Genomic DNA, 12,660 nt, shown 5'->3' with positions numbered 1-12,660 from the left:
CACATGTTAACTTTCTCCAGAGTTTGAACACTGTAATTGATGAAATGGGTGAGTACCTGAAACAGTCAGAAGAAAGACACCGAAAAATGAAAAACATGTTTAAGGAGAATTATTGTGGACAAATAACTTGTTTTCATGTTGAAACATACAGTGAATTATTGACAAAGGCCTTCTACAATGTAAGAATTGGATTATAAACTTTAACAAAGCTCTATTGTTTCATTTAAATTGAAACACACCATTAATTACAGCGTCTAGACCCTTGTTTCTAAAAAAATCTATAGCATAACCCTGCACTCTCTCCATAACCTTTTTACGAGTACACTTCACAGCAAGCCAGCTTTCAAGTGGTAGTGCTAATGATAAGGCATGACACACTAAAGGTAAAAAAGCAGATGTTTGCCCCACTTCCCAGATGGGATTAATATTGACATGGCTGGAGATGATATATTATGGTATAGGCTTTACATGCAAGCTGAAAAATGTATGGCCTCTAATGAGAGTGTGTGACTGGGGCTGCAGCTACGTAGAAAGGGGAGATAGTTAGTCTTTACTGACAACATATTTCACTCAGTCTGAGGAAAACACAGATGAGCAAGCAAGAAAGGAGACATCCTCTCTGATCAACCAAGCGGTAAGTGTACTGAACTTACTTACATTTAAAGATTAGAGCCAAGAGAAGTGGATCTTAAATGGTTGAACAAGCATAATTCAGTAATAGCTACAAAACATCTCCTATTATCAGTGTTTTTGGGATTTAGAAATATCCTAAAGTTGACTTTATATCAATTTTAAATATTTGTTATTCTTGGTTTTCTTACAGTGATCATGCAGACATTGGTGCTTCTCCTTATTCTTGGAATAGTGGATCAAAGCATCAGCCTGAATTACAGCCAGTTCAAGTGGCTGTCCTATCTGCGAGGGCGCCGGAGGCATGCCGCCTGGCAGGCCGTGGATGTCGACTGCCCACTGGAATGTGACTGCCCCTCAACCTTCCCCACTGCTATGTTCTGTCAAAACCGCAACCTCCAGCATGTTCCATACGTCCCCTCACACATTAAGTATGTCTACCTACAACGGAACAAGATCACAGGCATCAAAGACGGGGTTTTTGACAATGCTACCAGCTTGATCTGGGTCGTGCTGTTTCAAAACCAGCTAGACTCAGACAAGATCGGCAAGAACGTCTTCAGCAAGCTCAAGCACCTAGACCGGCTCCTCTTGGATCACAATGAGCTCACACGTGTGCCTCCAAACTTGCCAAACTCCATCACAGACCTGCGACTTGGTCACAACAAGATCTCAAAGATCCCCTCCAACTCATTTGATGGGATGGCTAACCTCACCACCCTTGAGCTCCAAGCAAATGTCATAGAGGATGTTGGAGGTATGTTGAAGGAACTAAAGGCTCTGACCTTGCTGGATATGAAGAAAAACAAGCTGAGTAAAATCCCAGACCACCTCCCAGAGCAGCTGCAGCAGCTCTACCTGGATTTTAATAAAATACAGAGTGTGCCGGCAGGCTTTCTCACCATGAATCCCAGACTGCAGTTTGTCCGCTTGGCTCATAACAAGCTGACTGATAAAGGACTTCCATCCAATGTCTTCAATGTCAGCACGCTGGTTGAGCTTGACCTTTCTTTCAATAAACTGGAGAAGATCCCTGTTGTTAGTAGAAACCTGGAGAACCTTTATCTACAAGCCAACGAGATCAAAGGTATGGACACACTAACTGAGACATATTAAATACAAGTAAATAAGTTATCCTAAACATAGTCCCATTGGAAGAAAAAGAGTATACTACACCTCAAAGAACTGTAATGCAATTTGTATAACATGTAATAACTACACATTCCTTTTTAATGATTTTTACGATGAAACTAGTCTTAACTTTCCTAAAAGTACATTTGAATGATTATTAAAAGTGCTGCGCTGATGTACGTAATGTATACAGTTTTCCAGACCATTACACCTCATTACAAATGTTGTACACGAGAAACTACTTCACTCATTGTTTAATTGGGTTTGTTGGCAGAGCAGGATACACACTCTGTCACTCACTCAGTTCTGAGCCGAGCACTTTACAATACATTCGCTTCACAAATCATTAAAAGCTGTAGGAGGACAGTTTGAAAGCGTGATTTATAGAAAGTTTAGTGAGCCCAATGACTCAATGCACTCTTGTTGCTCTTACTGATTTAAAGTGAAGTTTAGACATGCACCTGTTCACCCATATTGTTTATAGTAGTCTTGTTTCCACTGTAACATTTATGTGTAATATGGCAGTTCAACCTCCTAAAGCTTTATGTATTTTCTGTCTCCAAGCTGAAACATGATGTAACATCTTACATCACTTCTGGGCTGGGGTCTGCAACAAATCAGAACATTTTCAACCATTAGATGACAGAAACACACTTTGTAATGCTGCCTTCTCATCGAGTTTTTCCTTAAACACATGTTTCATTGCAAACCCACCCACATACAGTATGGAGCAAAAACTCCCAATAATTAAAAAAAATAGTCATCACTGAGTTTAATCAAACAAGAGTATAGCTTTAATATGGATTGTGAGAAATACAGCATATCAGCCCTTCTTATAAAGACATGCTTAAAATCCCATGTAGGAAATACAGCACATCAGAACTCTGTTTAGTTTGGCGATGTTTTGATGTGAACATCCTGGTTCCTGCCTGGAATGTCTCACATGACAGCCAGAACATGCAGCCTCCCTTCATATTTCTCTCATGTGTCTTTCAGAGTTCTCCCTGAGCAGTTTCTGCAATACCATCGACATGACAAACTTCTCCAGTCTGAGAATGCTGCGACTGGATGCCAATGAGATCAGTGCCAAAGACATTCCTGCCGAGGCGGCCTACTGTTTGCGGCACGTTGGCTTTATTGAGGTTTAGCTCTTCCTGGGCTCTCTCTGATATCTCATAACTCATCCGATGTCTTACTTCATCTGTTATCCCCCTCCAATCTCTCTTCATCTGTCACTTTATTCAGCGTCAAAACGTATTTAAGACAATGCAGTGTTATAAAAGATGTTTTCACAATCATAAACCCTTAACACAATTCCAGTATTAGTCAACGGGAAATACCAGAGCTGTATATCCTATCCAGATGACAGGCATATGTATCACAACAAACATATCCAAAGGCCAGATGACTGATATTCCTCTCCTCACACTGTTATATTATCAGATCCGGTATTCTGGCAAAAATAATAAGATCATAATAATAACCATGGAGGTTCTGCTTGTTGTCTGGAAACATATCACCTGTATAAAGCATCCTGTCATCAGCATGATTCAGTTTTGACCTTTGCCTCCACCATGTGGCACAAGGTGATACAACTGTAGATTAGGCAGCCAAGATTGTCATAATTAATAACGTTATTTGGCAAGGTCACATTTACTAATTAAAATGACAGTGCCTTTTATAGTAAACAGTTTGAGTCTGTTTTCCACTGTTCGTCTATTTCGATATTTTCATTATCAACATTACAAGTTGTGTAACGTGTTTATGTCTACAGGTTAAACATGTGTATTACTCCTACAATGAGCCTCTGAATTATCAAAAGACAATTATGTATGTTTCTATAATAGCTGCATCCTATGCTGTTGGGTTATTTAAGCTGTTTTGGTTACCTAAACACTCGCTTTTAAAAATATCTTTTGGGTGGTAACTTCCGAGCCAACTCTAGCTAATGTCGGGATTTACAACATGAGCATTTGATGCAATTCAGTTTGTATCCACTTAGCAAGAAAGTTATGAATCATATAATTTGCGTGTAATTTAATTGTATCTTGTTATCGACCACTTTATACTTATTATTAAATCTTAGGAAAAAAAATATGTCTTCAGAGTTTTTTGTGCCCTTTACTGTGATGTACAGTATTTGTAGCTGTAAAAAGTTATGTTTCCGCTCATTTGAAACGTAAAAGAAGCAAAGAGATTGAGGGAGAGAAAAAGGGTGGCAGCTCTTTTGACAACTTTAACTGGTCCAAGGCAGTTCTCACATGTATTGTTGAAGACATCTTTCCTTTTCATCTTGCACAGCTGCCTTTAATACTCTTCAGAAAGGCACTCAATTTAATTATAGAAATATTTTCCTTGTTTTGTCATGGGGCAAAGTCTCGTGATGAAGAATGGATTACTACTGGATTAAGTTGTACACACTGATAAGCGGTAGCCTATGAAATAAAGTGCATTATGGATGATGATATATTGCTGGCTGTAGACGGTTTTGCAGCGGTTGTGGGGTAGAACTGTGTTGTTTTTCCTTCCTACACAGATTCTTCCAAAAAAAAAAATCCGACCAGTACACATGCACATGGGAATCTTTTACTGGTGTGGTCCTCTCCGAGACGAATACATTTCATTGCGAACTCAGACGTTATGCAATTCATGATTATAAAACAGGGCAGGACCATCTTTGAGTAAACATGAGTGAAAGCCATGACTACTGGAGGGAATGTACATGCACTGCCCTCTCTCCCTCTCTCTCTCCATGTGTTTCTTTCTATCTGAAATGTCTTTATTGGCATTGCAACACAGTTGAACATTGTACAAAATGTTATAGCAGTGTTTTTCTTTCGGTCCATCTCACAATCTTTCTCTGTATTAACCATGTGCCACTACCATGCAGTATTGATAAAATGTCATGCATGCATATGAGTAATGGATAGTAGCACATTATTCCCACCAACTCCTGCTGTCACGCCCTGTGCAGTGAAGACATTTCCTGTGTAGCTGCAGCAGCGACTGGTGTGTATCTATTGATATTGTATCCCAACCTCTCTGCCAGTAACAACAGCTCTACTGTATGTCTGTGTTTGATCATTAACAGAATATTCTCCAGAGGACTTGTTGAAACCATACTGTTTTGTTATCTTTGGCCACAAGTTTTACAAGTTGGAAGGACTGTGTGTTGAACAACAATGTAGGCTGATGAGGCAAACTAGACATAGCACTGGCAAGACCCTTTGACTTTGATAAAAACATGTTTGACTCCCCATAAAGCGAGTCAAACTCAGTTTCGGCCAATATCACACTTAACAATTGATTTCCTGGTGCTCCTATATGAATGCACTTTTAGCTACAACATGTGAGAGCATTATATTTTGTATTTTGTATTGATGGAACCTTTATTATCAATATTGTGATTGTATTGTCAAACTAATAAATAATTTGTATATATTTGGAAAACAACAATACAAACAGTTGGTTAAGTTGTAGCAAATGGAGACACAATATTCAACATATAACTAGTGTAAAAATAAAACTTTTTTAGTGAAAAGATATCTGCAAATACTTAGCACATAAACAAATAAGTGAGTATGATACATTTACTGATATTAAAAAGTGTTCAGACGGATGAAATGTGCAGCTTCACGAGTGCTCCTTCTGCAGCTGCAGCGATGTGTTCTTTGCTGCCTGGGAAAGAGTAAAATAAGAATGAAAAATATGGATGTGCACTGCAGTAATATTTAAAACTGTGGCTGACACAGGTGTTTGTGTAAGACGTTAATCATGATCCAGCTCCCGCCGTTTAACTCTCAGAAACCCTTTGAGGTAGGTGATACTCACATTATTGTTGCTCCATCTCTATGTCCTGATGGTCTCTGCTTCAATCCAGATGACAAAGGAATGCATAAGGATTAGTGCAAAAAAAAGACAGATGAGTTTTAATTCCCATGTTAATTGTGTTCTTACCTTGAATTTGTATACGATCTTGATCTGTGAGGGTTGTGAGTTCTCTGTTTCGGAAAGAAAATACTTTAAATAATTCCAATGCCAAGGACAAATGATGAGTTACTTTACAGCCATTCACAGAGTAACATTTGTTTTATATTGAAATAGGTTAACCATTTGCAAACAATACTCCTTAGTTCAGTGTGATGCAAGTGATTGATAGAGTAATGGGTCAAAATTATTAAGAGAATATAAAACAATATTATACATACAATGACAGGGCAGTGAAAGGTTGTTCTGTGTGATGTAAAACCATTTCCATGGGTTATTCAATATTATTTTACCACCGTGGAAACGTGTTATTATTGAAATCCACTGCTGTAATTCAAAGCTGCTACACAGGCTCACATCTCCTTAACGGTGTAAATTAACATCGTTTTATCACCTCCTTTCAAATGTACAGTAGCTGAGTGTTTCACAGTCAAAATAAGTTTTGAGCATCACTTCAAATTCTTGGCAAGGAGATGTTTGCTTTACCCCCTACACAGGGCCGTCCTTGGCCAACATGAGGCCCCACGCAAAGTTCTATGATGAGGCCCTCTGTTCCGCGAGCGTCGACGGGGACGGGGTGCTAGTGAAGCCTCGCAGCGGCGAAACCGTGCCGCGCCACACTAATTGCGCCACCTAAGCCATAGTTGCGCCGCATTTTCGGCTCAGTTGAGGCCCCCTACGCAAGGTGCAGTCTGCATGATCGGCCTGTAGGGAGGGGCGGCCCTGCCTGTAGGCAAAGCAAATATACATAGTTCCTTATATCAAACGGTGGGGTGCTAAACCAAAGTGGGTCATGGCATGGGTCACTTTCATGACAATCCTTGACGAAATAGTGATGAAAATTCCAGGTGTTTTAAAAGATACGCTTTGTTAGTCTCCAAGTGTTAAAACATGCCATATGTTTGGCTCCTGTGTGCTTCCATTAAAGCTTCGATTTGAACACTCCCACATTGCCTGAAGGTGTGGAGGTGGACAGGGCTAGCATGTATCATAGAAGGTTTACAATTCACAGCCAAGTTTCACTGATAAACTTTCTCACAAAGCTCATGTTGTTTCCACATGTACAATACAGCCTCATCTGAACATCTGCTTTAGCACTCATTAGTTCCACTTAATGGACGACTAGCACATATTCTTGGAAAACACAGATGGCCATCGACAAACTAAAATAATTACACAGTTAATTCTGAGAATCTTAACACTATAGCTGCATGTAAGACACCATTAAAACAAGTTTACGAGCATCTGTCCTAATTTGACCTTTGGAAAACAAATACAGCAACTGGAACATGCAAGAATCTGCAAGTTTCACTCACAATCTTGACATAAATGTACCTGTGTGATTTGTCATTTCCAATGTTATCAACTTCCTCATGTGTAAGCCATTGCATCCATCTGTTGTCACATATTCTCATTGAGCACACAGATGATGTTAATTGAAGTCAGAGTGGGGGCAGTGCTTAAAGTTTAGGAAGTTGGCATGTACCAACTCCGTGAAAACAAAAAGCAGCTCAGACAAGAAATAAGCAGTATTTACTAGCAGTAAATAATAATAATAATAATAATAATAATAATAATAATACATCAGCACTTTATTGCAATCACTCTCTGTGAATGTGTATACACTGCGGCATCCCTCATTCTCTGCCGCCTGTAATATGCCACTTAATTGAAGTCACTTAAATAAGGATATTGGCAATACATTCTTCGAATGACAGTCAACCCTTCCTGCTCTTTCAAGCCTGGCAATTCAAGGATTAATTGAATTGCACTCTGGACAAAACAGGATTAGTTCATGATGGGAATGTCTCTTCCCCCTTCCTTATTTGAATGAATCAACTGCAGCATTTTCTGTGGTCTTTGGTGTCCAAAACAAAGCATTTCACCAATGTCCCATAATGCAGGCCTACGTGGTGCACATTAAGTTGTATGTCTATCGAATACTGCTTAGTGTTTCAATGTTTCCTAAAGAACTAGATGTGTAGGATTTCAGCTATAATCAAAACCAATGTTTGAGAAACAAGCTTCTGACTAAAAATGGAGCCATTTGTTTTCCATTAACTCACCACTGTGAAGCTCTAATGTGATTTAATTCTGAGAGTCCCTGATGTATGCTTCCCTCAGTTCTGGTGTAATGTAATTTAACTTTGGACAAAACAAAATTGTGCGTGTTCTTGCAAGGCAAGGCAAGGCAAGGCAAGTTTATTTATATAGCACTTTTCTGTACGCGACAATTCAAAGTGCTTTACAAAACAAATTAAAAGACTTTTAGGAATAAATACAGTAAAAACACATTATATAATGGCATTTTACAACAGGCATTACAAAGCAAAGATAATAAAATAATACAAATAAACACCACAGGTATACAATACATGTTTAAAAGGCATACTGTAGTTCGAATAGCAGGTACTAAAGTTATGTCCCACATACCAACGTATTCATCACATGCATTTTAGGTATCAGCAATATTCCTGCAATATCAGTTCTATGGACTAAGAATCAGAGTTAGTCCCAAAGCACTTCGCTTGGTTGCCAAATGTTTACTAAATATATATCTGGATGAGATGTAGAGTCCAAATGCTCGACCACAAAGATCAATAAAATGGAAATGAAGGATGTGAAGTCAAATGTAGCTCATCTAACTTTCCAAAGTAAAAAGAACACAAACATAGAGCAACTCTGTCTACCATTACCAAATACTTCTTGCTAATTTCAAAAGAAAACCAATCCCGGAATGTCGATAAAAACACTGCACTTTTCACAAGCACTTCAATCTAGCTGGTATTGTTTAAGGGCTTTTACTGAATTGCAATTGGTGAAATATTCAACTGACGACGACGAATAGTTGCATATAGGAGAAAGAGCACGAAAGAGTGATTCTGATATAATCTGAGTGAGTCAAGCCTCCACTTTGTTATACTTAGTTTTTTTACCAGCGAGGGGACGGCTCAGATGGTAAAGAAGACAAGATTATTCTCAGGTTTCCCAAAGATTTGACGACGTTTTGGTTGGTTAGGACCTTGTTTAGCGTTGACGAAGAATACCCCAGACTTTATAGACACTTCTATAAAGAATGCCACTTTGACAAAGAGATGTTTCTGCTTTTTTCTTATGTTTAACCCACAAACAGGCTTATACACATATTATTGCTTTCCAGGGATCCCCTTTCCACCAGGATTTACCTGCAGCTTGTCCGTTTCATTTAATGGCTGCTGAGCTTTTGTGTGTGTTCCTGATTTTGGTAGGGCATACAACCATTGTGGGTGTTGTAGTATTCATTTTGTCAAAGGATTTAGAATTGTTTTAATACTAAAGTATGTACCTGCTTAATGAAGACGTACACGTAGAATCTGAGCCTCAGCCCGTTAAAAACACTGATGAAATAAAACAATAGGAAATACAAGCTAATGGTGCCATATTGTCCAAAATAAGAGAACAATAAATGAATGCATTCAATTGCTTTTGCAGACTTTTGTGCAAATAAGACTTCTGCTATCACCAGTTGGTCCAGTCTCCACCTTTTGTTGTTATGCTTAGTATTTTCTGTGAGGGAGAATTGGTACTTCTGCAAGAGGGAGTGCCAAGAGGGCACAGGCAGACTGCCAAGGCCTCTTTAAAGCAATGTGATCAGAATGCATGGTACATTAAATCAGGAAATGCACAATTTAGAAATCAATCAAAACAGAAGCGCTGGTACCTTTTTGGTGATGAGACAATAGAGAGTGAGTATGAACAGCAGTCCTCCGCAGATAGAGACGATGATGAAGCCAAGCTTGTACAGGTCTTTGTCTGCTCTTCTCGGTGAGGCCTTCACCGAGATCCTACCATAACTTTCTGTAGAAAAATACATGTATTTTATGATCTCACCGGCTCCACACCTCCTCATCATTCATCACAGCATGTTAGCAGAAGAGATTCCCACCTGTAAAATATTCTGTAGGTGACTCTGTGTATAGTGTTGTGGTAGAGTCAAACATTTCTGTGTATTCATACTGGCATCTCCAGTCTACTGGTGCATCGCTCGTTGTCACCAGTTCCCAGTAAACAGACAGCACCTCTGCAGCCTTCTGCAGAGCCTCTGAAGTAGACCCTCTGTAGAGCATCTCAAAACTCTCTGGCTTATCCTGCGGCACATACCGAGAAAAATACTTGTTATTGTTCTGCAATAAATGTTTTCACAAGTATTGCAGATTTATCTCCTGGCGTTGGGCAGTTTCTCACATCACATATATCTTCTACATGTTTTATATTATAGAACATTTAACCCTTCAGTCCTAAACAGGGTGCACACAGGAACACACACTCACCTCAATCTCCTCATTAATCTGAGGCACACAATTCTGAGAGTAGATGTTGAGGATGAGCGCTCTCAGGGACTGAACATAGCCATCATTGACTGAACCCCGACTGTATTTGAAGTGGGTGGTGAGGAGCTCAAAGATCCAGGGTAAAGCAGCTTTTACAAAGCAACATTTACTCTGTGTGAAATCAGAATAACGAGGTAATAAACATGAACATGAATTTTAATGGAAAAGTTGGATAGTTGAAAGGTGAATCACAGGAATTGGAAGGAAAACAGTCCCATAAAACAAATGTTACCTTACCAAACTTCTCTGTTCTATGAATGTGTAGGATATTATGCATCCACTTCTCAACTGGTTATCCATCTGCAGGAATAAAAACAGGTAGATCTCAGCCCAGTTCAAGTAGAGCCACATTGTTTCTGATGCTGGTTCAACCAATGTGTTTCTAATAGTTTTTAACACCTACCAGATGCCTGACTGTCAGCAGGTGTTCCCTCGTAATTGAGTGTCTGCATGGACCAGGGACTTCAGCCATAGTCAGAGGGAAGCTCAGGAAGATCAGTACACACAGACACTTTACCTGCAACTAAGACAACCAATTAATTATCTTAATGTAAATCACATACTATCTTCCCTTTGAGGGGTTGGCTGACACACACTTTGAAATTCACTCAGCTGGAAAGTAAATACATTCAAATGAAAATAGTAGATTATGCATGCTGAAATTGAAAAAGGAGGAATGTTCTCAACCAACAGTTCAAACATGGCAATTAGAGCCAATGAGACATCCTGACCTTAATCATTTAAATATGAGTGCACTCCACATGGTAGTCGCTCTCTGATTCAGTTTTCCCTCCCAAACCGTGATGATTGCTTTTCTCAAACAGCAGTCTTATAAATGATTTTACAAGCAACCCTAAATGGAATTTACCCCTAGTGGTGCCAAAACACTTAAACAGTGAGCATCCAAGCAATGCCTGCCTTTCAATCCAAAATGTACTTAACAATGTGTGGAAAGTGAAAAGAAAAGCTGCTCAGTTACAGTAACAACAACACTTTCTTTCCACACCTGAACTTGGGTTAGGTTTCGGCAATACGAGCAGCGCCTCTTCATTGCAACGCTAACGGTGATGTTTAACTTTGAGTGACCTGAAAGGTTGTCTGTGTTAGATAAGTTTCAGTTATGGTCAAACAGTGCCCTCTACCCTTGGATGCTTAGCAGCACACTTCTCCTGGAGCTGAGGGTGCCTGCTACCAAGCACCTTTTGGCAGCTCGACCAGTAAAATGGTCTCCAGATGGACTTGATTATTTTACTGAGGATTAAAGCATGGTGACAAGAAAACGTTTCTCACACCGTTGGCAAAATGTCTGCAACAGAAGATATTCCTTGATAATGATCTCTCTGAATCGCTTTAGTGTAGCTTCTGCAACAAACAGTCAGGACAGATGCCAGGGGAGCACTACATTAAACAACTTTTACATGTTGTTTGATCAACTTCTGCGAAGTATTAGGAAACAAAAGACAATTCTTTAAAGGCTACAAGAGACGATAGGTTTCCCTTTCATTCCTTTTTTGTTGGTTACTTATATAACGCTGAACCGTACACTTCTGTTTAGATTTGTAAATGATTCAACATTTAATAGTTTCTGCGATGATGACGTTTTGTGATGTTATGTTATAGTTTGCTACGAATACAAAATGAACTGAGCGTGCATGCAATTCAATCCATTGCCAGGACTCAAAGGAAAGCAAAATACATTGTGTGCCATTATGGTTTTATACTATTACAGCCAATGAAAAATAATCTGGTAAAGTGGCATCTGAAAGAACACAAAATAGTGATTCTCGCAGGAAAATAAGATGCTATGTTTTAAACTGAAGGACTATCATGCCAGTCTTTGTCTGTTATTGGAAACCCTATTGATGGTTAATGATAATTAAATCAATGTAATCTAATAAAACTATTAATGTGATTGGTATGAAGTAAATGCAGGACCACATGATGGAAATATCACCTGTCACATGATTTGCTTTATGCTGTTCATGATTATTATTGTATGTAGATCAGTAAATAAAGCAAAAACTTAATTCACAGACATGCACAAGCCTGTGCTATTCTCTCCCTGCATTGACTGTGCATGAATAATATGCTGCAGTGATTAAAGAAAGGTTCTCACCTACCTTAACTTTGCTCTGAATCAGGGTTGACGCGAGGATGGTCATCTGGTACGTGTTTGACAATGGAAAACACCAGACTCCTCTGTCACACACATTGAAGCAAAGAGATCCTTTTCATATATTCAGTTCCACTCCAGAGAAAATAATTTGCTGTAAAGTAAACTTAACACTTCGTCATGTGGCGATGTTCTTAAAGGCATTGCCTGATGTGCTCCTCCTAGGGTGAGTTCAAACCGAGACTAACTGTCGCAGTTGACACACAGCCGTTTTAAAGACCTCCCACCTCTCCTCTGTTCGACAAAATACAGGATCCTGGGCTGAAGTTGTTTCATGGTCAGTTGGTTTCTGGATTGTAGGTTGATGGATAATGTATTTTTCTTGCAGCATGAGCCCCCACCGTTTTTGGGAGCTTGAAGTGTGATAAC

At 39.2% G+C, this 12,660-nt stretch overlaps 2 protein-coding genes across 8 annotated transcripts; one reads left to right on the top strand and one right to left on the bottom strand.

Moving 5' to 3' along the window:
* Nucleotides 1-234: 234 nt before the first annotated feature.
* Nucleotides 235-2,913, top strand: fmodb (fibromodulin b). The gene is made up of 3 exons (XM_034086739.2): nucleotides 235-634; nucleotides 824-1,717; nucleotides 2,758-2,913. The coding sequence occupies exons 2-3, from the start codon at nucleotides 829-831 to the stop codon at nucleotides 2,907-2,909; spliced, it is 1,041 nt and encodes a 346-aa protein (XP_033942630.1). The 5' UTR covers nucleotides 235-634; nucleotides 824-828; the 3' UTR covers nucleotides 2,910-2,913.
* On the bottom strand, nucleotides 2,913-12,528 carry csf1b (colony stimulating factor 1b (macrophage)). Of its 7 annotated transcripts, none has more exons than XM_034086745.2 (9): nucleotides 12,235-12,528; nucleotides 10,522-10,580; nucleotides 10,356-10,418; nucleotides 10,059-10,229; nucleotides 9,674-9,875; nucleotides 9,449-9,585; nucleotides 5,719-5,762; nucleotides 5,593-5,630; nucleotides 2,913-5,439 (listed from the first exon to the last, which is right to left on the bottom strand). In XM_034086745.2, exons 1-8 carry the CDS (start codon nucleotides 12,278-12,280, stop codon nucleotides 5,594-5,596), a joined length of 759 nt encoding a protein of 252 aa, XP_033942636.1. In that variant the 5' UTR covers nucleotides 12,281-12,528; the 3' UTR covers nucleotides 2,913-5,439; nucleotide 5,593. The 7 variants fall into 7 exon arrangements, with proteins under 7 accessions (XP_033942636.1, XP_033942637.1, XP_033942633.1 ...); XM_034086746.2 differs by having other exon boundaries at nucleotides 2,915-5,439; nucleotides 10,522-10,641; nucleotides 12,235-12,527; XM_034086742.2 differs by having other exon boundaries at nucleotides 2,915-5,435; nucleotides 10,522-10,641; nucleotides 12,239-12,527.
* Between the last annotated feature and the right edge of the window lie 132 nt (nucleotides 12,529-12,660).

The sequence above is a fragment of the Pseudochaenichthys georgianus genome, chromosome 7 (assembly GCF_902827115.2).
Source record: "Pseudochaenichthys georgianus chromosome 7, fPseGeo1.2, whole genome shotgun sequence".
Lineage (NCBI taxonomy): Eukaryota > Metazoa > Chordata > Actinopteri > Perciformes > Channichthyidae > Pseudochaenichthys > Pseudochaenichthys georgianus.
This window is presented reverse-complemented; position numbering and strand designations above follow the sequence as displayed.